General features: G+C 51.7%; 2 protein-coding genes across 11 annotated transcripts in view; one reads left to right on the top strand and one right to left on the bottom strand.

The window, feature by feature from the left end:
* The window catches only part of CLSTN1 (calsyntenin 1), a 96,750-nt gene extending 77,314 nt beyond the window's left edge, over positions 1–19,436 (top strand). For 2 of the 3 annotated variants that reach the window (XM_030942452.1, XM_030942453.1), the window contains 12 exons: positions 1,704–1,952; positions 2,340–2,461; positions 6,883–7,045; positions 10,267–10,323; positions 11,752–11,909; positions 12,492–12,640; positions 12,933–13,159; positions 13,966–14,136; positions 14,561–14,706; positions 16,241–16,376; positions 16,751–16,935; positions 17,718–19,436. In XM_030942452.1, the coding sequence (XP_030798312.1) occupies positions 1,704–1,952; positions 2,340–2,461; positions 6,883–7,045; positions 10,267–10,323; positions 11,752–11,909; positions 12,492–12,640; positions 12,933–13,159; positions 13,966–14,136; positions 14,561–14,706; positions 16,241–16,376; positions 16,751–16,935; positions 17,718–17,915 (1,961 nt within the window). In that variant the 3' untranslated portion in view covers positions 17,916–19,436. The remainder of the gene's footprint in view (positions 1–1,703; positions 1,953–2,339; positions 2,462–6,882; positions 7,046–10,266; positions 10,324–11,751; positions 11,910–12,491; positions 12,641–12,932; positions 13,160–13,965; positions 14,137–14,560; positions 14,707–16,240; positions 16,377–16,750; positions 16,936–17,717) is intronic. The other variant, XM_030942454.1, reaches the window with a different exon arrangement.
* The window catches only part of PIK3CD (phosphatidylinositol-4,5-bisphosphate 3-kinase catalytic subunit delta), a 97,815-nt gene continuing 92,763 nt past the window's right edge, over positions 18,338–23,389 (bottom strand). For 3 of the 8 annotated variants that reach the window (XM_030942446.1, XM_030942445.1, XM_030942447.1), the window contains 3 exons: positions 23,132–23,277; positions 22,617–22,749; positions 19,542–21,494 (listed from right to left, as the gene is read on the bottom strand). In XM_030942446.1, the coding sequence (XP_030798306.1) occupies positions 21,357–21,494; positions 22,617–22,749; positions 23,132–23,277 (417 nt within the window). In that variant the 3' untranslated portion in view covers positions 19,542–21,356. Of the gene's footprint in view, positions 21,495–22,616; positions 22,750–23,131; positions 23,278–23,389 lie in introns of all 8 variants that reach the window. The other 5 variants (XM_010364180.2, XM_030942450.1, XM_030942449.1 and 2 more) reach the window with 3 other exon arrangements.

Genomic DNA, 23,389 nt, shown 5'->3' on the forward strand with positions numbered 1-23,389 from the left:
CTGTGCATGCAGGTGAGGTTTAATAGGAAAAGGTTAGGGACAGCCTCAGTGCCCACCTGGGAGGCTGGTCAGTAAGTGATGCTGTATCTGTGCAATGAAATGCTATTCATGCCAGGCATGGTGGCTCACACCTATAATCCCAGCACTTTGGAAGTCTGAGGCGGATGGATTGCTTGAGCCCAGTAGTTGGAGACTAGCCTGGGCAACATGGCAAAACCCCGTGTCTACAAAAAACACAAAAATTAGCTGGGCATGGTGGCATGCGCCTGTGGTGCCAGCTACTTTGGAGGCTGAGGTGGGAGGATTGCTTGAGCTCGGGAGGTGGAGGCTGCATTTAAACCAACACTGCACTGCAGCCTGGGCAACAGGGGAGACCCTGTCTCAAAAAGAAAGGAATGCTATTCAGATATTTTAAATTACATGATAGAAGAATATTACTAGGAATATATACATATTATGCACATACATAGCAGGACTCCACTTTTATTTTATTTATGTATATTTTGAGACAGGGTCGCACTCGCCCAGGCTGGAGTGTGGTGGCACAATCACAGATCACTGCAGCCTCAACCTCCTGGGCTCAAGTGATCCTCCCATCTCAGCCTCCCAAATAGCTGGGACTACAGGGATACACCACCACACCTGGCTAATTTTTGTGTTTTTTGTATTGATGGGGTTTCGCCATGTTGTCCAGGCTGATCTCCAACTCCTGGGCTGAAGCGATCTGTGTGCCTTGGCCTCCCAAAGTGCTGGGGTTACAGGTGTGAGCCACCATACCAGGCCAGGACTCCCATTTTTCTAAGAAAACACATCATTTTTGGGTATATTTATCAAAGGAAGAATGGGTGTTTATACTAAAATGGTATAATTTGGATCAGATTACAAGAAATGCTTCTTTTCCCTTCCTTTTTTTTTTTTTTTTTTGAGGTGGATTCTTGCTCTGTTGCCCAGGCTGGAGTGCAGGGGCGCGATCTCGGCTCACTGCAGGCTCCACCTCCCAGGTTCATGCCATTCTCCTGCCTCAGCCTCCCAAGTAGCTGGGACTACAGGCGCCCGCCACCACGCCCGGCTAATTTTTTGTATTTTTAGTAGAGACGGTGTTTCACCATGTTAGCCAGGATGGTCTTGATCTCCCGACCTTGTGATCTGCCTGCCTTGGCTTCCCAAAGTGCTGGGATTACAGGCGTGAGCTACCACGCCTGGCCCTTTCCCTTCCTTTTACAAATCCATGGTTGTTACTTTTATTTTTGTAATTTAAAACCCTGATTTTTGAAGAGAAGCAAACTGAAAGGTCCAAGCGCGGTGGCTCACGCCTGTAATCCCAGCACTGTGGGAGGCCGAGGTGGGCAGATCACGGGGTCAGGAGTTGGAGACCAGCCTGGCCAACATGGTGAAACTCCGGCTCTACTGAAAATGCAAAAATTAGCCAGGCATAGTGGCGCGTGCCTGTAATCCCAGCTACTCAGGAGGCTGAGGCAGGAGAATCGCTTGAACCCTGGAGGTGGAGGATGCAGTGAACCAAGATTGCGCCACTGTACTCCAGCCTGGGTGATGGAGCAAGACTCTGTCTTGAAAGAAAAAAAAAAAAAATTAAACTGGAGCCAGCAGATTGCCTAAGTGTAAGACAAGCATGTGCCTGGGGGCTTGAGGTGTGCGGGACCTCTGGCTCCTCACGTGAGTTTCACTGAGCACTGTGGCTTCAGGTGCCGCCGCGGGCACTGCCGAGCTCCTGCCATCTCCAAGTGGCTCCCTGAACTGGACTGTGGGTCTCCCCACCGACAATGGCCACGACAGCGACCAGGTGTTTGAGTTCAATGGCACCCAGGCAGTGAGGATCCCGGATGGCATCGTGTCGGTCAGCCCCAAAGAGCCATTCACCATCTCCGTGTGGATGAGACACGGGCCTTTTGGCAGGAAGAAGGAGACGATTCTTTGCAGTTCTGATAAAACAGGTAGGGTAATAGCTCTGCAAGCGATGCCAGGCCCCAGTGTCCAGTGGGGTGGATGTCGGCAGTGGACTCCCTCTCCTTTCCCAGGGCCCTCTGCCAGGCCTAGTGCTCGTAGGCCATGTGCTGTGCTGTGTGCCTCGGGCAAGTCCCCGAGAGCCACGGCCTGGGCATTTGGATATTTGCTGTTGTTGCTCAGTGGGGTCCACGGTGATCACAGGCTCCGCTTCTCAGGAAAGCCCGGGTGTATTTGTTTCTAAGCTCTGCTTTGGCTCAGCTGAAGAGTTCATTTATGCAGATGAAATTGTGTCTTCAAAATCCATTCAAGAAATAGCTTTTATTTCTCCTTTGGGTCTTTAGTTGGCAATTTACTCGTAGAAACTGCCTTTGCAGATATGAATCGGCACCACTACTCGCTCTACGTCCATGGGTGCCGGCTGATCTTCCTCCTCCGTCAGGATCCTTCTGAGGAGAAGAAATACAGACCTGCAGAATTCCACTGGAAGTTGAATCAGGTGAGTGAATTGAAAATGCACTAACAGGGCTGGGCAAGCTGCTCACGTCTGTAACCCCAGCACTTTGGGCGGCTGAGGCATGAGGATTGCTTGAGCCCAGGGGTTCGAGACCAGCCTGGGCAACATACTGAGATCCTATCTCTACAGAAAAAACAACAACAAAAAAACCATGAAAATTAGCTGGGCATGGTGGCACACGACTGTAGTCCCGGCTACTTGGGGAGCTGAGGTGGGAGGATTGATGGAGCCCAGGAGGTCAAGGCTACAATGAGCCGCGATTGTGCCACTGCACTCCAGCCTGGATGACAGAGTGAGACTCCGTCTCAAAAGAAAAAGAAAAACACTAATTATGATCTTCTAAGAGAGAGTAAAGCAGGTACTGCAACCTTGCACATGACTGGCTGTGTATAGTCAGTGTATATTTATAATTTTATGATTTCTGTGTCTGTGGGTAATAGGGTAGCAAATTAAATCTGACAACTTTCCACTAAAAGCCTACATTTTTTCCCATATATTATATATATACAGTATTGCTATAAAAATTGTGTATTTTATATTCAAAATACTGTTATTGAAATAAGCAGTGTTTGCTTAAAATTGGGATTGAAGCTGGGCATGATGGCTCACACCTGTAATCCCAGCACTTGGGAGGCTGAGGCAAGTGGATCACCTGAGGGTCAGGAGTTCGAGACCAGCCTAACCAATATGGTGAAACCCCGTCTCTACTAAAAATACAAAAATTAGCTGGGCATGGTGGGTGTGTGCCTGTAATCCCAGCTACTTGGGAGGCTGAGACAGAATTGCTTGAACCTGGCCGGGCACGGTGGCTCAAGCCTGTAATCCCAGCACTTTGGGAGGCTGAGACGGGCGAATCACGAGGTCAGGAGATCAAGACCATCCTGGCTAACACGGTGAAACCCCGTCTCTACTAAAAAATACAAAAAAACTAGCCGGGCGTGGTGGCGGGCGCCTGTAGTCCCAGCTACTCGGGAGGCTGAGGCAGGAGAATGGCGTGAACCTGGGAGGCGGAGCTTGCAGTGAGCTGAGATCCAGCCACTGCACTCCAGGCCGGGCGACAGAGCAAGACTCCGTGTCAAAAAAAAAAAAAAGGAATTGCTTGAACCCGGGAGGCGAAGGTTGCAGTGAGCCAAGATCGCGCCATTGCACTCCAGCCTGGGCGACAGAGTGAGACTGTATCTCAAATAAATAAATAAAATACAATTGCAGCCGCACGTGGTGGCTCAAGCCTGTAATCCCAGCACTTTGGGAGGCCGAGACGGGCGGATCACTAGGTCAGGAGATCAAGACCATCCTGGCTAACACGGTGAAACCCCGTCTCTACTAAAAAATACAAAAAAAAAAAAAAACTAGCCGGGCGAGGTGGCGAGCGCCTGTAGTCCCAGCTACTCGGGGGTCTGAGGCAGGAGAGTGGCCTAAACCCGGGAGGCGGAGCTTGCAGTGAGCTGAGATCCGGCCACTGCACTCCAGCCTGGGCGACAGAGCCAGATTCCGTCTCAAAAAAAGAAAAAAAAAAATACAATTGGGATTGAGATCCTTGTGTTTATTTATGCGTCATTTAAAGCCTTGGCTCCTAAACTGTGCCAGGGAGCTCCAGGTGAATCAGCAGTTCTCGGCATCACAGAATAATCTTAAATTTTCAAGGAACCAGCAATCTTGGCACCTTTCAGGTGCCACACAAACTGCTTCTTGAACTAGTTGACGGTTTTAACCTTAGATAAAGTTACATTCCTTTTGATGATGTCATGCCTTTGCAAAGCTAATTTTCTTTTTGATGGTGGTGGTGGTGGTGGTGGTTTTTTTTTTTTTTTTTTTTTTTTTTTTTTTTTTTTGAAACGGAGTCTCACTCTGTCCAGTGCAGTGGGACGATCTTGGCTTACTGCAACCTTTGCTTCCCAGGTTCAAGCAGTTCTGCCCAGCCTCCTGAGTAGCTGGGACTACAGGCACGTACCACCATGCCCTGCTAATTTTTGTATTTTTAGTAGAGACGAGGTTTCACCATATTGGCCAGGCTAGTCTTGAACTCCTGACCTCAAGTGATGCGCCCACTTTAGCCTCCCAAAGTGCTGGGCATGAGCCACTGTGCCCAGCCGCAAAGCTAATGGTTTAGCAGTTGCTGTGATAAAAAGCAAATATCCTGTGAAAAACCCCACGTTACAGGAAACAAGAGAGCACTGTAAAATGAGAAACCTCATTAAAATCAGAATAGATCATTTCTTCTTTTGAGGTAGAGTTGGGATGAGAAGGAAACCTTTGGCCTTATCATCATTTATTTGTCTTGTGGAGTTAGTGGGCAAAAGCTGACATATGTTATATGTGCTTGCAGTTGCTAAAATATAATATTGTCTAAAATAATCATAGGATAGATAAAAGTAAAAGAGAATACATGAGAAAAGAAAAAGTATATGATAGTGGAAAGATGAAGTGGGTGTCCAGTTGGTAGCATTCATCTTTTTTTTTTTTTTTTTTTTGGAGACGGAGTTTCGCTCTTGTTGCCCAGGCTGGAGTGCAGTGGTGCCATTTCAGCTCACTGCAAGCCTGCAAGCTCCGCCTCCTGGATTCAAGCAATTCTCCTGCCTCAGCCTCCTGAGTAGCTGGGATTACAGGCATGCGCCACCATACCTTGCTAATTATTGTATTTTTAGTAGAGATGGGGTTTCTCCATGTTGGTCAGGCTGGGTAGCATTCATCTCTTATTGGTGTATTTTTTTATTTATGTGAGTGATTATTTCTCAGAAACTATTACCATAATTATTTTCAAGAAACTACAGAGGCCAGGCACAGTGGCTGAAGCCTGGAATCACAGCACTTTGAGAGACCGAGACAGATGGATCACGAGGTCAGGAGATTGTGACCATTCTGGCTAACACAGTGAAACCCCATCTTTACTAAAAATACAAAAAATTAGCCGGGCATGATGGCGGGCACCTGAAGTCCTAGCTACTCGCGAGGCTGAGGCAGGAGAATGGCGTGAACCCGGGAGGTGGAGCTTGCAGTGAGCCGAGATTGTGCCACTGCACACCAGCCTGGGCAAAAGAGCGAGACTCCATCTCAAAAAAAAAGAAAAGAAACTAAAGAAAGGCTTTGTCCTGGAAAAATATTTTTCAACATAGGTAGACATTTTAGATACAGTTCTGTTATGGTAGCCGTATTCTGTATGTATATATTTAGTATCTTCCAAGTATATACTGTTTAAAAACTGTATTATGGAAAATTTCAGACTTATATAAAAGCAGACAGATTAGTGTAAAGAACAGCCCTGTGTGCCCTTATACCTTCAACAGCTGCCAACTCTTGGTCAATCTTGTTTCATTGTTACCCCTATTCACTGCTGAAAATTTTTATTATGCCCTCAAATATTACTTAATAATTTTCAATAAATCCCAAATAGAGCATTTCATTCTTATAGACGCCTATATGTCATTACGTATCTCTGATAGACTAGCAAAATCACAACACTCTTTCGCATTAAAAAAAAAAACTAACAGTAAAATTGCTAATATGATCAAATAGCCAATGTTCAGATTTCAAGTAGCCTCATAATGTTTTTGTTTTTACAATTTGTTTGAGTTACGACCGAGATAAGGGGCCCACCATTGCAGCTGGCTGATGTGGTTTTACACGCTCATTCATCACGGGATGGGAACACAGTTTGATTTGGGGTGCGCTTAGAGCTGATGTTCATATTTATTGAGATCATCAACTTTGAGTTGGAAAATAAAATACATGTACTGTGGTATACCTTATTCTGAGATTAAAGGCACTTGCTCTGTCACCAGGCTGGATTGCAGTGGTGCAATCTCAGCTCACTGTAACCTTTGTCTCCCAGGTTCAAGCAATTCTTGTGCCTCAGCCTCCTAAATAGCTGGGTCTACAGGTGTGCACCACCACACCTGGCTAATTTTTGTAATTTCAGTAGAGACGGGTTTCCGCTATGTTGGCCAGGCTGGTCTCAAACTCCTGACCTCAAGTGATCTCGCCTTGGCTTCCCAAAGTGCTAGGATTACAGGCGTGAACCACTGCGCCTGGCCTAAAGGCACTTTTTGTTTTTATTCAGAAAAGGAATGGCCAGTGGCAAACTAACTCAACCCTTTAGAGGGTGAGTATCCAGCTTGCCCATACGGGAACTTCCTGGTGCTATGCTATTGGCAGAGCAGAACTGGGCAGCTCCCTGCTTGGGCTGTGTCCTGTGGTTAGTGAGCAGTGCATGCCACGTAGTTTAGACACGCCCTAGAGAGGCTTGACTTCTTTTGGTGAGATGTATTTGCAGATATTTTGTGGTTAGATTTTCTTCATCCTTTTCCTTCTAGGAAGACCTTTGTTTTGGGTGACTTGGTTTCCATGGGCATTGATGAGAAGGAAAGTGGACATCTCACCGCCTCCCCTTCCCTTTGCCTCTGTAGGTCTGTGATGAGGAATGGCACCACTACGTCCTCAATGTGGAATTCCCGAGCGTGACTCTCTATGTGGATGGCACGTCCCACGAGCCCTTCTCTGTGACTGAGGATTACCCGCTCCATCCATCCAAGATAGAAACTCAGCTCGTGGTGGGGGCTTGCTGGCAAGGTAACTGTCATTGCCCCCAGCCCTCGACTCGAGAATTAAGTTGTACCTCTTTACGAGGTTGGTGGCAGCAGGCTGTGATCAGCGTCTTACAGCCTTACCTTCGTGTCCTGGATCTTTTCCTTCCGTTTCCTGTGTACACCCTGTTTGGGGACATGGCCGGTGCCCCGCTCTAGCTAGTGTAGCTCTATCTGTGGGTGCTCCATAAAGGTGACAGGACTGACCACACCGTCACCTTTCCCGGAAACCCAGGAGGGAGCGTTGCACAGAGGGAGAGTGCAGTGGGGGGAACTGTTTTATGAATTAATCCGTCTGTTGAAAGGTTCACAAGGACAAAGAGGCAACAGCAAGAGTCAGGCAGAGAAATAAAGGACACAGAAGTAGAAGCGTGCCTTGGACCTGGAGGACTCTTCCAGAGTGTTTATCACTTGGTGACCTGGTAGGAGGGCTGCGAGGGCTCTGTTCACCCTCAGCAAGGGCCACGCATGGGGAGGGTTCCCTGGAAGTCTGCTGAGAGGGGACACGGTGACCACCAGCGCACCAGTGCTTGTACTTACCAAGTGGCAGGTTGTGTGCCAACTCCTTTATACACGTCATCTCACCTAAACCTTAAAATCCCTTTTTTATAGCTGAAGAAACTCAGGCCCAGAGACGCAACAAGCCAAGCGTCACCCAGCTGATTAATCAGGAGCTAGGGTTTTGAATTTTTTTACTTTGAAAAGCCTGTGGGCCAGGCGTGGTGTCTCACGCCTATAATGCCAGCACTTTGGGAGACCAAGGCAGGCCGATCCCTTGAGGTCAGAAGTTCGAGACCAGCCTGGCCAACATGGTGAAACCCCGTCTCTACTAAATATACAAAAATTAGCCAGGCATGATGGCGTGTGCCTGTGATCCCAGCTACTCGGGAGGCTCAGGCAGGAGAATCAGTTGAACCGGGAGGGAGAGGCTGCCTGAGCCGAGAATACCCCATTACACTCCAGCCTGAGCAACAGAGTGAGACCCTGTCTCAAAAGAAAAAGAAAAACCTCTGTATTCCGGGCCCACGCTCAGACCCACCAGATCAGTGTTTTTATTATTGTTATTATTTTAATTTTTTATAAACATGGGGTCTCACTGTGTTGCCCAGGCTGATCTCAAACTCCTGTGCTCAAGAGATCCTCCCACCTCAGACTCCTAAAGTACTGGGATTACAGGTGTGAGCCACCGCGCCCGTCTCAGACCTGGGGTTTTAAGCCCTTTTTTGTGCCATGGAGCCCTTGGGTGGTCTGGCAAGGCGGATAGATCCCTTCTTACTAATCTACAAAATAAATATTTAGGATTTCAGGGCAGTGGGTTCAACTGAAATATCGTTATTAACATCCTGAAATACCACATTTGTGAAACAGTAACACCGGTGGTACTTTATGTTAACAAATGAAGAACCAGCTTTAGCAGCAGGTCCAACAGTGGTGTAAGTTCCAAGTCCTGAGGGCTGTGTGAGGATCCTGGTGGCAGCTGCAACAGCTATGGCCTGATAGGCAAACATCAGTGCCTTCTATTGGTGACAAAAGTTGCAGTCATTGCTAACAGTACTGTGATGTGTAGCCTACATTTATAACCAAAGGAAGTGCTGAATTTCAGAAGTTAGTGGAAATAAGCATATAATTTTTCCTATCCAAGTTCATGGAACCCACCCCAGAGGTTCCTGATTGCCACTTTGACCCTTGCACTGGACTCTGTGCTGTGTCATTTCAAGATGTCATCATCAATTACTTTTTGATTTTTTTTTTCTCCCTGTGGAAACATTGTACCTCGAGTAAGGTTAGAAATTTATGAAAGATAGCTGGGCGCAGTGGCTCACACCTGTAATCCCAGCACTTTGGGAGACAGAGGCAGGCGGATCACTCGAGATCAGGAGTTCGAGACCAGCCTGGCCAACACAGCAAAACCTTGTCCTTACTAAAAATACAAAAATTAGCCAGGCGTGGTGGCGTGCGCCTGTAATCCCAGTTACTTGGGAGACAGGAGAATCACTTGAACCCGGGAGGCAGAGGTTGCAGTGAGCCAAGATCATACCACTGCACTCCAGCCTGGGCAACAGAGTGAGACTCTATCTCAAAACAAACAAACAAAAGCCCCACAGATTCTTTAAAATTCAGTTAACAGGAGAGAGGATCTCCTCTTCTTGTTTTTCGGTGGATTCCGCCTCTTTGGATGCACCTTTGCCGTGGAGAGCTTGGGCTCTGGGCAGCAGCTTCACTCCCTTCTACCAGCGTGTTGTAGGGAATCTTGGTGTGTCTGGAGGTTGCACAGTCCTGTGACTCACATGGGCTTCACCTGGATACAACTCTAGCTTTGCCCCTCGACGCGTCCCCACACAGCTGCAGCCCGAAAGGGGCCCCAGCATATCATAGAGGGGAGGGCTACAGGGCTGCAGGGCTTGAGGAGCGGCCTTTCTCCTGCAACATGACCTGGAGAGTGCTGGTTCTGTGCTCAGCCGCCACATGTGGGCCTTTCTGGTAGGTCGTTATAGTCAGGACACTGGATCCAGGAGCTAGAGGAGCTGAAGGTAGTTAGGGTCCCCAGGTCCACAGTAGGCTATGCTTCCCTAGGTGGGTTCCTTAGCCTCTGCATCTCCCTCTCATTCAGAAAAAGTGATTAAAAATGTCTTCTTTCCTCTATCACCCAAAGGTTAACCGCTAGACAGCTATAAACTTGTTTGGAGCTTCCAAAATACACGGACTTCCGCATGTTTACTTTGTACCAGGCTTTGGACACGTGTGTGCTATGCCGTTTTGTCTGCACCGTGTCCTCCCTATTAGGAGAAGAGGTGCTGTTGATCTGGAACTTGGTGTTACTTATATCGGGAACAGTGCTGCAGCCCAGGCTCACCCTCTGTGGAGTGTCCCACTTCATAGCACGGACTGGGGAGGGGGACGGATGCCATGTGTGTACTTTCATTCATCTTATTTTGAATCGAACGTATGTTTTGGCGAGGAGGATGTGGGAAGGTGGAATAAAAGAAGAAAACAGAAGCGTAGGGTTGGGGGTGGTAAATGTCACTTCTGGGAAAAGGTGATTCAGGACAAGCTTGCATCCAGATGGGTGCATCCCAGAGCGGGATCACAAAGGAATTCTCTCTTCTTGTTTTACCCTTGGTTGCCTCACACCTGGTTTTCGAGGTCTGGTTTGAAGGCCCTAACCTCTTGGTCCTTTTCTGTTGTCTTTGTCTTGCTTTTCCACAGAGTTTTCAGGAGTTGAAAATGACAATGAAACTGAGCCTGTGACCGTGGCCTCTGCAGGTTGCTGTATTTTTCCCTTACATTCACTGCTGTGTTTAATTTAAAGATGAGATACTGATTCATTCCACGTGTAGCATGAACTGCCCCAGTTGCATTTTGGTCCCGGACACCATCTGAGCCGCTTCCCTGCATTGCGCTTCCCCATTGCTTCATGGAGTTCCCTTTTCTGCCCATTCTGACCCCAGCTGGAGTGAGGACAAATGACATCTCAGGCAGTGCACGCATGGGACTTTTCCCCCCATCCAGTTTGACCCTGACCCCACTGCATGAGGCTCCCTGCTTTTTCAATCTCACAGGCAGGGTTTGGGAGGCTGCCTCGTGACTGTCATGCGGCTGAACCATGAGACAGGAAAAGACTTGTTTCTAGATATTCTGTCCTGGTTGGCAGTAAATTTTAAATAGACTTTGTTTGTTTGTTTGTTTGTTTGTTTTTGAGACGGAGTCTTGCTGTGTTGTCCAGGGTGTAGTGGCGCGACCTTGGCTCACTGCAACCTCTGCCTCCTGGGTGCAAGCAATACTCCCGCCTCAGCCTCCCAAGTAGCTGGGACTACAGGCATGCACCACCATGCCTAGCTAATTTTTGTATTTTTAGTAGAGATGAGGTTTCGCCAGGCTGGTCTCGAACTCCTGACCTCAGGTAATCCACCCACCTCAGCCTCCCAAAGTGCTGGGATTACAGGCATGGGCGTTTCTTAGAAGCCTCAATTCCTAGTGATGATTTACAGTGCCTGATTTCCGTACCAGAATGAGACACATGCTGAAAATGTGTCCCTTTTCCTTCTTCAGTTTAAGAACAAGGTTTAGTGTAACCTGTTTTTGGCTCTTTGTTGTTATCTATCAAGGGCCATTTTCTGGGTTTTGGTTTTCCTTGTAACATCTGCACATCTCAGCAGTCCTCAGGAGGAGGCAGGAAGGATGGGACTCAATACCATAGCATCCTTGAAATAGGCCGTTTTGTGCAGGGAGTATTTTAAGCCTCCCTTTTATCCTCCCTGCCTCGCTTGTGTGGGTTCATTCCCCAGGGCGTGCCAGGTAGAGAAAACAGCCACGTGGAACCCAGCCACCTGAGAAGGCAGTGGCTGGAGAGGCTGGTGGCGTAGGAAGTGTCACCATGCACCCTGGTGATGAGAACAGGGTAGGCCACCTTACCGGGGAGTGGCCAGAGGTGTGGGGACCCTCAGGGAACCTCTTGGCTTCAGGTGAGGCGCCCCCAACTCTCCCTTTCTCCAGGCCATGTGCATGATCATAAACGGTTTAATTTCTTCATTGCGCTTCCATGTAGATTGCAAGGCTAACAGGACATGGTATGAACTAACTCGCATGTCCATCCACCGAGCTGCCAGCACCGGTAACACCATCTTGAGTGAGAAGTGAGTTGGGTGATGCTGAGCTGCACGCCTGACTTCCACCTTTTCTCCCGACCCGAAGGTGGCGACCTGCACATGACCCAGTATTTCCGAGGCAATCTGGCTGGCTTAACTCTCCGTTCCGGGAAACTCGCAGATAAGAAGGTGATCGATTGTCTGTATACCTGCAAGGAGGGGCTGGACCTGCAGGTCCCCGAAGACAGTGGCAGAGGCGTGCAGGTAACACGGAGCACTCCACGGAGCAGCTCCACAGAGGCGGGAGCCCCAGAGGCTGGTGGGATGAGGGAGTCATCTGTGATTGATCCGTTTACTGTTGGGTTAAAGAGTTGTGTTTGATGGCCGGGCGCGGTGGCTCAAGCCTGTAATCCCAGCACTTTGGGAGGCCGAGATGGGCGGATCACGAGGTCAGGAGATACAGACCATCCTGGCTAACATGGTGAAACCCCGTCTCTACTAAAAATACAAAAAACTAGCCGGGCGAGGTGGCGGGCGCCTGTAGTCCCAGCTACTCGGGAGGCTGAGGCAGGAGAATGGCGTGAACCCGGGAGGCAGAGCTTGCAGCGAGCCAAGATTGCGCCACTGCACTCCAGTCTGGGCGACAGAGTGAGACTCCGCCTCAAAAAAAAAAAAAAAAAAAAAAAAAAAAAAGAGTTGTGTTTGCTGGACTTAAACGAGCTTTTCTTTTTCAAGTCAGCAATTCCAATTGACCCCAGGCCAGTCCCCTTTGAAGAGGCATCCATGGTTTCAGCTCCTGCAGTTACCGCCTTATTCCCCTTCTCTGTGTGTCTGATGTGATTTCAGATCCAAGCCCACCCCAGTCGGTTGGTATTGACCTTGGAGGGAGAAGACATCGGGGAATTGGATAAAGCCATGCAGCACATCTCATACCTGAACTCCCGGCAGTTCCCCACGCCTGGAATTCGCAGACTCAAAATCACCAGCACAATCAAGTACGTCCTGATTTTCAACGGTAGGCCTGTTTCACCCAATGACACTTGTATATTTAGGTTTTTAAGACAGCCTAACCCCTTCTGTAAGGAAAGGTGAGCCATCGTGTGTTACCGGAAAGTGTAGGGGAGAGATCTGAGTGACATTTATGCATCATGTTTGCAAGTGTGTTCCTGGAGTGGCCCCGGCAGGTGTTAGTAGGGGCCTGTATATCCCACCTCCATGTGCCTTTGCACAGGTGGGCTCCAAGATCGGCTCCCAAAGCCCTGACCCTTCCCCATTTCTTGCTGGCAGGTGTTTTAACGAGGCCACCTGCATTTCAGTCCCCCCGGTAGATGGCTACGTGATGGTTTTACAGCCCGAGGAGCCCAAGATCAGCCTGAGCGGCGTCCACCATTTTGCCCGAGCAGCTTCTGAATTTGAAAGCTCAGAAGGGGTGTTCCTTTTCCCTGAGCTTCGCATCATCAGCACCATCACGAGAGAAGTGGAGCCTGAAGGGGACGGGGCTGAGGACCCCACAGGTAATGTGCTCTGTGGGGCACGGCCTCCCTTGCCTCGGCCGGAAACCCCGCTGTGGCTGTGTGACTTGCAGGGCTCTGTCTTTGTGGGATTTGGGGAGGTTTTAATGTTTTGTTGGTGTTCTCTTGGGTGTGCTTCTGGAATCTGACCCGTGAGCTGGAGCTCAGGGTGATCTCTGGAATCCCATCTGGAGGGGTCTTGCATCTTTTCCCGGTCGCTGTCAGGCTTTGAGATGTGGCTTGAGGTTGAGCTTGAGGGCACTTGCGGGAGACACTGCTTGTGCCTGCCAGGCTGGTCAGCCCATGGGGGCACAATGTCCCCACAATTCTTACTCGAGACACAGGAAACTCCCCCATTTCTTTTTCTTTCTTTTTCTTTTTTTGAGTTGGAGGCTCGCTCTGTCACTTGGGCTGGAGTGCAGTGATGCGATCTTGGCTCACTGCAGCCTCCACCTCCTGGGTTCAAGTGATTCTCCTGCCTCAGCCTCCCAAGTAGCTGGGATTACAGGGACCCACCAAGACGCCTGGTTAATTTTTGTATTTTTAGTAGAGATGGGGTTTCACCCTGTTGGCCGTGCTGGTCTCGAACTCCTAACCTCAGGTGATCCACCCACCTCGGCCTCCCAAAGTGCTGGGATTACAGTCATGAGCCACCGCATCTGGCCATTTCTTGAAAGCAACTCAGGCTTCCGTCATTGGTCCTTACAAAAGCCATGTAGGTTTGGGGTGAGCTGGCAGGGCATCGAGTGTGTCCCGCCACGCTGGGCCCCACTGCCCCTACTGTATTTCTGGTTGGGCCTCTTTTGCAGTTCAAGAATCACTGGTGTCTGAGGAGGTAGTGCACGACCTGGATACCTGTGAGGTCATGGTGGAGGGAGAGGAGCTGAATCACGAGCAGGAAAGCCTAGAAGTGGACATGGCCCGCCTGCAGCAGAAGGGCATCGAAGTGAGCAGCTCTGAGCTGGGCATGACCTTCACAGGTAAGGGGAGCGTCCCAGCCGTGCTGGTGAGCCAGGCCGCAACAGGGGACCTTGAGAGCTCTTGGCTGGCTGCCGCCTGCCATCTGAGAATGTTGAGTTATCTTAGAGGGAGATGGGGAAGGAGCACGTTCACTGGGATCATTGTTGGCTGCATGCACACTCCTGTCTCCTGGACAGGAATCGGATGGGTAGCCACTACTCTCTGAAGGGGGAGGGTTGAGGCGTGGGATGGCATATCCCCCGCAGAGGGAAGAATGCCCCTGTGCACACTGCATTTATTCCCATGGCTGGAAAGCCAACTTGTGTGACCCCTTGGCCTAGCTAACCCGGTGTCTGATTGAGCCTGCTTGTGCTGACGGCTGCAGCCCTGCCCATGCTCCTGCCCTAAGCCGCCTAGCAGTCTTCTCCCTTTCCACCCCTGCAGGTGTGGACACCATGGCCAGCTACGAGGAGGTTTTGCACCTCCTGCGCTATCGGAACTGGCACGCCAGGTCTTTGCTTGACCGGAAGTTTAAGCTCATCTGCTCGGAGCTGAATGGCCGCTACATCAGCAACGAATTTAAGGTGGAGGTGAGTACAGGGCTCCCACAGAGCAGGGCCAGTAGCAGCAGTGAGTGAGTGCTCTGATTCGCAGGCCTGATGTGCGCAAATGCCGACCCTTAGAGCATTCATGGTGGCAGCTGTACAGGCTCATGCTAGGGGGTTGCCTTTCCAGCCTGGGGCCTGCTGCAGGTTACACCTGGGCTTGTTGGAGTGACAGGTTATGTTTGGGGTGGGCTGGGGTGGGGGCTGCTCCCCTTTCCCCCGTGCCTCAGCCTGAGTTGTAGCCAAAGGAACCTTGGAGGGAGGTGACAAAGAGCAAGTGGCAGTTAATGCCTCTGGGGCTTCTTGAGATTTCCCATGAGAGAAACAGGAGGATGCTGTTTGATTGATTGATTGATTGATTGATTGATTGAGATGAGTTCTCACTATGTTGCCCAGGCTGGTCTTGTCCCCACTGGGCTCAAGCATTCCACCTGCCTTGGCCTCCCAAAGTGCTAGGATTACAGGCATGAGCCACTGTGGCCAGCCAAGGACGCTGTTATCGAAAGAGCAGCACCCAGGGAACCAAACGTTCTTTGCATCTGTGCCCAGTCACTGGCCCTTCTGTGAATGAAGTTGAGTCTTCGGCTCAGGTTGAGAGGGGCTCACGCAGGGACCCGCACGGGCAGGACCAGTACTGCTGAGGCTGGTGATGGTGACTCACAGGCCACACTGACTAGAGGGCAGCTCATCCTGCTCTGAGGTCGTCTACAGACCTATCCAGCAGCTGCTTCCTCGCTCAGGCCCTCTGTGGCCTGGAGAAAATTGACCCAAAGTTACTCTTAGCAGTGGAACATCTCACCATGCACTCAAGAGCAGAATGCTACATTCGGTGCTGCAGAACCGATGCCTGTTTTGTTTGAGCCAAAGGGGAACAGATTTGAAAGGAAATCAATGGTAGTGATTGGCGCTGTCTTTCACACGACTGTGGTTTGAGGAAAAAAGGTCTACGCCAGTGCTTCCGAAACAACCCATGGGGAGGGGCCATCGGCTTGTTTTTCTGCTCTTGTTTTGAGCATAATCTTTTATAAAATGCAATAAAAATGGATTGCAGCCAGGTGCGTGGTGCTTGTCTGTAGTCCCAGCTACCTGAGAGGCTGATGGGGGAGGATTACTTGAGCACAGAAGTTCCAGGCTGCAGTGAGTCGTGATCATGTCTGTGAACAGCTGCTGTGCTCCAGCCTGGGCAGCACAGCAAGACCCAGTCTTAACAAATAATAATAATTAGAAAAGTGATACATTTCTGGAACGCCTGACAACACTGGATTGTTACAGCAGTTTCTAAGTGCTTATTACTCTCTTTTGTTTGGTTGGTTTTTATTTTTCTTTTTTTGTTTTTGTTTTTTAACTGCTTACTCCTGATTTTTTTTTCTCTGTCTTTTTCCCATAGCTCCATTTGCCCCCAGCTGCAGTCCAGGAGCCACTCAGAGTGGCACTGGTCATGCCAGCTGCGGGACTCCACTGTCACCTCTTGGACAGGCTCAGGATGTCTCCAGCGTTCCTTTCTCTTTCTGTGCTGTAGGTGAATGTAATCCACACGGCCAACCCCGTGGAACACGCCAACCACATGGCTGCCCAGCCACAGTTCGTGCACCCGGAACACCGCTCCTTCGTTGACCTGTCAGGCCACAACCTGGCCAACCCCCACCCATTTGCAGGTAGGACAAGGGGAGGGAGACCGAGCGGAGATGCTCCATGCCGTTCGCCCTGCCCCCACCCCACCGTGGGCACAGCCTCCTGCTCAGCATGACTGCCGGTCAGTCCCTGTCCCCATTATTCCCCGTCACACACAAGAAAACGAAAGTCCTCAAAGAGGGCAGATGACGTCACCCGCAGCCATCGAGCAGGATGTGGCCGAGCCAGATTCGAGGCCCATGCTGAGCTTTTCCTGGTATTTCCTCCTGGCCTCTGGGTTCAGATGAAGCATGCTGTCCAGACCGTTTTGACCGGGCACAGCCGAGGAGGTCAAGGGCATGGTGGCCCTCTGGGCTGAGTGACCTCACTCACGCCCCGCCCCCTCATTCTCCCACAGTCGTCCCCAGCACTGCGACCGTTGTGATTGTGGTGTGCGTCAGCTTCCTGGTGTTCATGATCATCCTGGGGGTGTTTCGGATCCGTGCCGCACATCAGCGGACCATGCGGGATCAGGACACCGGGAAGGAGAACGAGATGGACTGGGACGACTCCGCCTTGACCATCACCGTCAACCCCATGGAGGTAGGAGTGGGCAGGCGACCTCCAAGACTGAAAGGCAGTACAGGCCAGGGCCTCCGAGAAGTCAGTATGGCGCGGCTCCTTCGGGTTCACACGCTTTCCATCGCGTCATCTGCTCAGCAAGCCTGGGGCTTAGGTGTCTTCATGGGTAAACCGAGGCTCAGAGAGGCCTTATTCAAGGCCGTGCTGCCTACTAAGTGTGGAGATGAGCCGTGCCAGGGCTGGGCGCTCTTGGGCCATGGGACTCCTGAGAGAGTTCTCTGGTGGGGTAGCCGAGGTGCTATCCCTAGCTGCTTTGTATGTGGGTGACTCCATGGGTACTGACTGGAGCTTTGTTTTCTCTTCTTTTTTGTTGTTGTTGAGACGGAGTCTCGCTCTGTCGCCCAGGCTGGAGTGCAGTGGCACCATCTTGGCTCACTGAAAGCTCCACCTCCCAGGTTCACGCCATTCTCCTGCCTCAGCCTCCCAAGTAGCTGGGACTACAGGCGCCCGCCACTATGCCCGGCTAATTTTTTGTACTTTTAGTAGAGACGGGGTTTCACGTGTTAGCCAGGATGGTCTCAATCTCCTGACCTCGTGATCCGCCCACCTCGGCCTCCCAAAGTGCGGGGATTACAGGCGTGAGCCACCGCGCCTGGCCTTCCCTTCACTTCTGGCTACTCTGTCGCTGGGGAGGGAGACGCTGGGGCAAGTTCTCCTTCCTCTGTGGCTGTGGAGAGGAGAATGCTAGGTGACGGGGCTGTGGGCAGGGCCGGACTCATGTGGCTGTGACCTCTCCTTGCCAGACCTACGAGGACCAGCATAGCAGTGAGGAGGAGGAGGAGGAGGAGGAGGAAGAGGAGAGTGAGGATGGCGAGGAAGAAGATGACATCACCAGTGCAGAGTCGGAGAGCAGCGAGGAGGAGGAGGGGGAGCAGGGCGACCCCCAGAATGCGACCCGGCAGCAGCAGCTGGAATGGGATGACTCCACCCTCAGCTACTGACCTGCGCACCCGGCCACTTTGGTTTCTGCTTCCAAAGACTCTGCTGCCATCTGTTCTCCCAGTCCCAAGGGTCCACGATGTACAAAGTTATTTCAGCCAGTAGGTGTGCAGACCCCTCCCCGCCACGATCGTCGCCGTGCTTGGTGTGTAGGACCCTAGGCTCCCGCCTGCCCTCTGCCTGGTCGCTCTCTTCAGTCCCACGAGGAGCCGACACGTCCTCTCTGGCCGCCATCCGGCTCGCACAGGGGCCTCGCAGCGCCTCAGGCCCTGCATTTGTGTCTGGAGTCTCCCCCGCCCCGGGGAGAGGACGCTGGCCCCTTGCACTCCAGAAAAGCCATGCCAGCTGGACTCGTTGACAAAGGGTAAAACATGCTCACTCCCACCTGGTAATCATTTTTTTCTTTTTTTAAAAAAAGTTTTTATTTTTTCCAAACTAGTGCATGTATAAATAATGGCAGGATGGGGGGTACTGTGTAGATGATTAACTGACTTTTTAATATTTTGTAAATAAATCGGATTCCTTGTGTCCTTTGTGCTAGTGTAACCCGGGACTGGAATGTAAAGTCAAGTTCAGAGCTCTGAGCACGGGCTCTTCCCACCGGGCCCTCCCTCCCCCGACCCCGAAGGGAGAGGCCCAGCCCCATCCCAGCCCCGTCCCAGCCCCTGCTCAGGTCTGAGTGTGGCCGGGAGTCAGGGTCACAGGCCTTTAGCTGTGCTGCTCAAGAGACTGGACCAGGGCCGCCCTTTGGCAGCTACAAGTAGCCGGGCTTCACCTTTGGGATTCGACCTGTTCCTAATTTGGCGTGGGGTCCGGGGGTGCGGGGTTCCTGGCCCCTTTTCCACACTCCTCCGACAGCAGCTCCCTGCGCAGTGGCCTGGTCTCACCGTGTGCAGCCTTGTGGTTTATGCTTAGATGTGCATTTCCCCTGCTGGTAAAAGGAGACACTGACAGGTGTCCTGCAGACCGGCTGACCACTCCCTTCGGAGAAGGCAGGAGGCCTGAGTGATCCATACTCAGAACGTCCAGCAGAGACCCATGGCCTGAAGGCAAAGTGCTGGAATTTTCCAAAACAGCCTGTTCTCTCCTGTCTCCTCCCCAGAGCCCCCGCCCCCGTGGGATGCCTCCTGCCATCAGGGGGGTTGAAATCCCTCTCCCCCAGGAGCCCTGCTGCTGTGCTCGGTGGTAGGGCAAAAGGAGAGAAAAGAGTCATGGTCTAAAACCCACATAGCACTTTGCTCTTAGTTACATGTAAACTTTTAGATTTCTAAAACGGGTGGGCAATCATTCTGAATACTGTTCTGTGACCCTGACTGCTGGTTCTGAGGACACTGGTGGCTGTGCTGTGTGTGGCCATCCTCTATGTCCTGTCCCTGTAGCTGCTCCATTTAGACAGCGGACAGACACTCACACCCAGGGTATGTCCTTATGCTGTCACTGCGCGGTTTCCCTTCGCAGATGTGTATATTGATGATTGACAGGTCAGAAAGTGTATCTGCTACAATAAAGTTCTGGTTCTAACTCCAGCCGGAGCGGGGTTTGTCTTCTCTCCTGTTTTGGTTTTAAACCTGCACTCCCTTGTTTCTTTTTGAGCCGAGAACGTAAGAATATAAAAAGGCTTTTTCTTTCTTTTCATCTGCATTTACTTCTCATTTCAAGGTTTCACAGAGTGCTGGTCTCAACCCACATCAGTGATACAACTTGCCTTCCCCAGACAGAAACATGAAATGACTTAAAAAAATAGAAAATATTCTTCTCGCCAGGCACACAAGACTGTACATCCAAACCAGAAACGCTGTGGCTGTGCAAAGTGTGCTCCCACGCCCGCGCACACAGGCGCACTTAAATAAATAACACACGCACGCACGGCTTTCCCCATTTCAAAAAGGCAGACAGTCTGGTGAGTTTCAGCACTTGCTAGGAACAGGCGTGTGGCCAGGGAGGTGCCCCGCGGGTAGCACTGGCTGCTGACGGACCCCTGGTGGATCAGAACAGAGCTGGCACCTGAGCCGCTGAGCAGGCGGCTACTTCTGGCTCTGTCGAGTTTTGGAAGACCTTTGAGAAATCAACGGCATCACCGGGTAGGTCCTGAGTCCACGGTTGATACGTTAGGATCACCTGGGGGCTGCTAAAAGCCCACAGTCCTAGCCCCATCTGCAGAGTTGGCTTCTGAAGGCTGGGAGAAGCCCTGGAAACTGCATTTCTAAAGCTGTTCAAATCCAGGCCTTTGGAGGCTTAAGACTAAGCCTGCACCATTTCAAACTAAACAGTCAGAAAGATCCCAGCATGTGTCCTCGCTCTCACACTCCTGCTACCTGAGCACTCTCACAGCAGGTTCCCAAAAGAGATCTGGCCTCATCCTTTTGTTAAAACCTGCTTTCAGAGGTGGCTTAATGGCAGAGTGGGCCGGGCACGGTGTCATTCCTGTAATGCCAGCACTTTGGGAGGCTGAGGTGGGTGGATCACCTGGAGGTCAGGAGTTCGAGACCAGCCTGGCCAACAAGTTGAACACGTCTCTACTAAAAATACAAAAATTAGCTGGCTATGGTGGTGCACGCCTGTAACACCAGCTACTCAGGAGGCTGAGTACCTGGGAGGCTCAGAACCCGGGAGGTGGAGGTTACAGTGAGCCAAGATTGCACCACTGTGCTCCAGCCTGGGCAACTGAGACCCCATCTCAAAAAAAAAAAAATTGAGATAATGGCAGAGTATTCGCCTCTGACCCGCCTTTGCCTTCGTGTGTGACCAGGGTGAGCTACATGAGGCCCAGATCTCTTTAACACGCCCTGAGGACCAGCGTAGATTCTCCTTTATGGGGCTGGGCCTGGTCTGCCCAGTCGTAGAGGTGTGGTGAGTCATCTGTTATTTTCTTACCTGCAAACAAAATCACTTTATAGCAGAGAGAGGTGAGGGAGTTCTCGTACCCAAGACCCACTTGAAAAGTGGAGCGCAAACATCCCTGAATCTAGAGGGTACCCAGGGCACCTTGGGGAGCTGCCAGAACTCAGTCTAGGGAGGACACACAGGGTGGGTTGCACAAGGATCAAGGCGTCCTGTCGGACAGTAGGCACCAGGTGACTGCCAGGCGCCAGGACCCAGGCAGTCTGGCGGGAGGCCTGGGAAGAAGGTTACCCCGGGAGGAGAACAGTCTTTGCTGGGCCCAGATCCACCAGCTGGAAGACTTGGGGTGACAGTCCTCAGCCGAGAGCCAGGTGCAGCCTCGAGGGGCCCAGCACCGCCGCTGCACAAAGGAGGCATTTCCGTTTATGGCTGTTTAGCTCCTTAGACATTTCAAGTCATAAATAAATAACCAGTGTAAACAAAAGGCAGCTGTGTAGGTTCTTTTTGCAGTTCAGGCTCTTCAGCCCCTTTAGGACAACCAACGTGCCTGGTCCCCACGGCCCGCGGCTGCCTCCTCTCGGGCCCAGGGCTGGGAGGAGCCGCTACTGCCTGTTGTCCTTGGACACGTTGTGGGCCAGCCAGTTCACTTTGGTTTTCCAGCTCTCACGGAGGGCTTCATTAAACTTCACTCGGAAGTGCTTCAGCGCCTCCTCCTCTGTTTTCCCCAGTGCCAGGGAGTCCTGCAAACAAATCACAGCGGGGTCCGCGTTAAGGGGACCCGGACCTTGCTCTGGGGTGCGGCCCTCTCTGGGGACTGCAGAGTCACTGCATGAAGGGGTTAGCAGAGAGCCCCCGGCATCTCAGGAAAAGCTCTGTATTCCGATGCCACCCTCAAATGAAGGTACCAAAGACGTCTTGGCCCCAGAGCCCCTAGTTCCCAGGTGACCTCGCCTCCCCCACTGGAGAAGTGGCTCTGGGAGGAGCGTGGGAGCAGCTTCCTTCTGCAGGGATTGGACACCAGAGGGAAGGTCCTGGCAAGCATGTGTGGCCCCAGCAGCCTCACCGCCCCAGAGAAAAAAAAAATATATATATATATATATATATATATTTTTTTTTTGAGACAGTCTTACTCTGTCGCCCAGGCTGGAGTGCAGTGGCACGATCTCGGCTCACTGCAACCTCTGCCTCCCAGGTTCAAGTGATTCTTCTGCCTCAGCCTCCTGAGTAGCTGGGATTAGAGGTGCCTGCTACCACACCTGGCTAACTTTTCTATTTTTAGTAGAGACAGGGTTTCACCATGTTGGTCAGGCTGGTCTCGAACTCCTGACCTCATGATCCACCTGCCTCGGCCTCCCAAAGTGCTAGGATTACAGGTGTGCACCATCATGCCCGGCTAATTTTGTATTTTTAGTAGAGACGGGGTTTCTCCATGTTGGTCAGGCTGGTCTCGAACTCCTGACCTCAGGTGATCCGCCCACCTTGGCCTCCCAAAGTGCTGGGATTACAGGCGTGAGCCACTGCGCCCGGCCGAAAAGTACCTTTTAGAAGGCAGAGGGAGCCAGATCTCATGTGGCCCAGTGGATACCTGAAAGCCCCGCAGCCCCTGAGCACAATGGCCCAACCCGGAGAGGTCGCTACACATCTGCCACTAGGTGGAACCATGCCCAGGTGGCTCAACTCTGCTCCAGCCACTTTCCCCTCCACCGCCCACCAACCCTACTGCTGGGTCCTGGGATGGCATAAGGCACACAGAGCTCAGTGCCCTTTGGGGCCTGCTGCACTCAGGGCCCTCCTAGGTCAAATTGCTCGGGGGCAGGCCTTGGAAGGCCATTGGCGATAGAAGACTCCTGCCCGGCACATACCTTGAGGTACTGGATGTCTTTGGAGCAGCTGAGCTCAGGCAGGCCTGCCGCCCGCATCAGGGCAAAGAGGTGGAGGAAGAGAAGCCCGTGGCGCCGCAGGATGGTGTAGGCCCTTTCACAGTAGCCCCGGAACCTGCAGGTGAGGGGCACAGGAGGTGAGGCTCTGGGACCTCCCAGCCACAGGCCAGAGGGCCGCTCTGCATTCAACCAGCCCCTTCCCTGAAGGCACCTGCCCTTGCCCTGGAAATGGGTGGACACAAGGCCCCCAGTTCTTCTAACTGACCCCCATGCCCCAGCCAGCCTCCTGCTATACGACCCACAAACCTGCCCACATTGCCCAAAAGGGGCACTGCAGGGCGGAGCAGGGGCATGTTCCAAACCCATCACCAGCTGGGGTGAGGGGCCAAGTTTGGGGCTGAGAGCTGAGCCCCATCCTGCACCCTGCCTGGGAACCTCTGCCCTGTTCCCTGGGGCCCCACACTGAGGGGCATCTGGTGGGGCTCAGGCACTCTCACCTTTCAAATTTCTCACTATTATTAGTCTTCCCCTGCTGAATCACATGGACAAAGTCATAGGTGAGGATGAATGGGACACGCTCGCGGTTGATTCCAAACTTGGTCTTGAAATTCCCCAGAAAGTGGCCAAAATCAATGTGGAACAACTGAGGGGAGAGGAGAGGAGGGGGAGGATTGAGAAGGTGTCAGAGAGGAGAGAATCCAGGGGAGACAGAAGCCAGCAGGGCTGGGGGACCCCTCACAGAGCTGTGTGCCAGG

The sequence above is a fragment of the Rhinopithecus roxellana genome, chromosome 12 (assembly GCF_007565055.1).
Source record: "Rhinopithecus roxellana isolate Shanxi Qingling chromosome 12, ASM756505v1, whole genome shotgun sequence".
NCBI classification, from domain to species: domain Eukaryota; kingdom Metazoa; phylum Chordata; class Mammalia; order Primates; family Cercopithecidae; genus Rhinopithecus; species Rhinopithecus roxellana.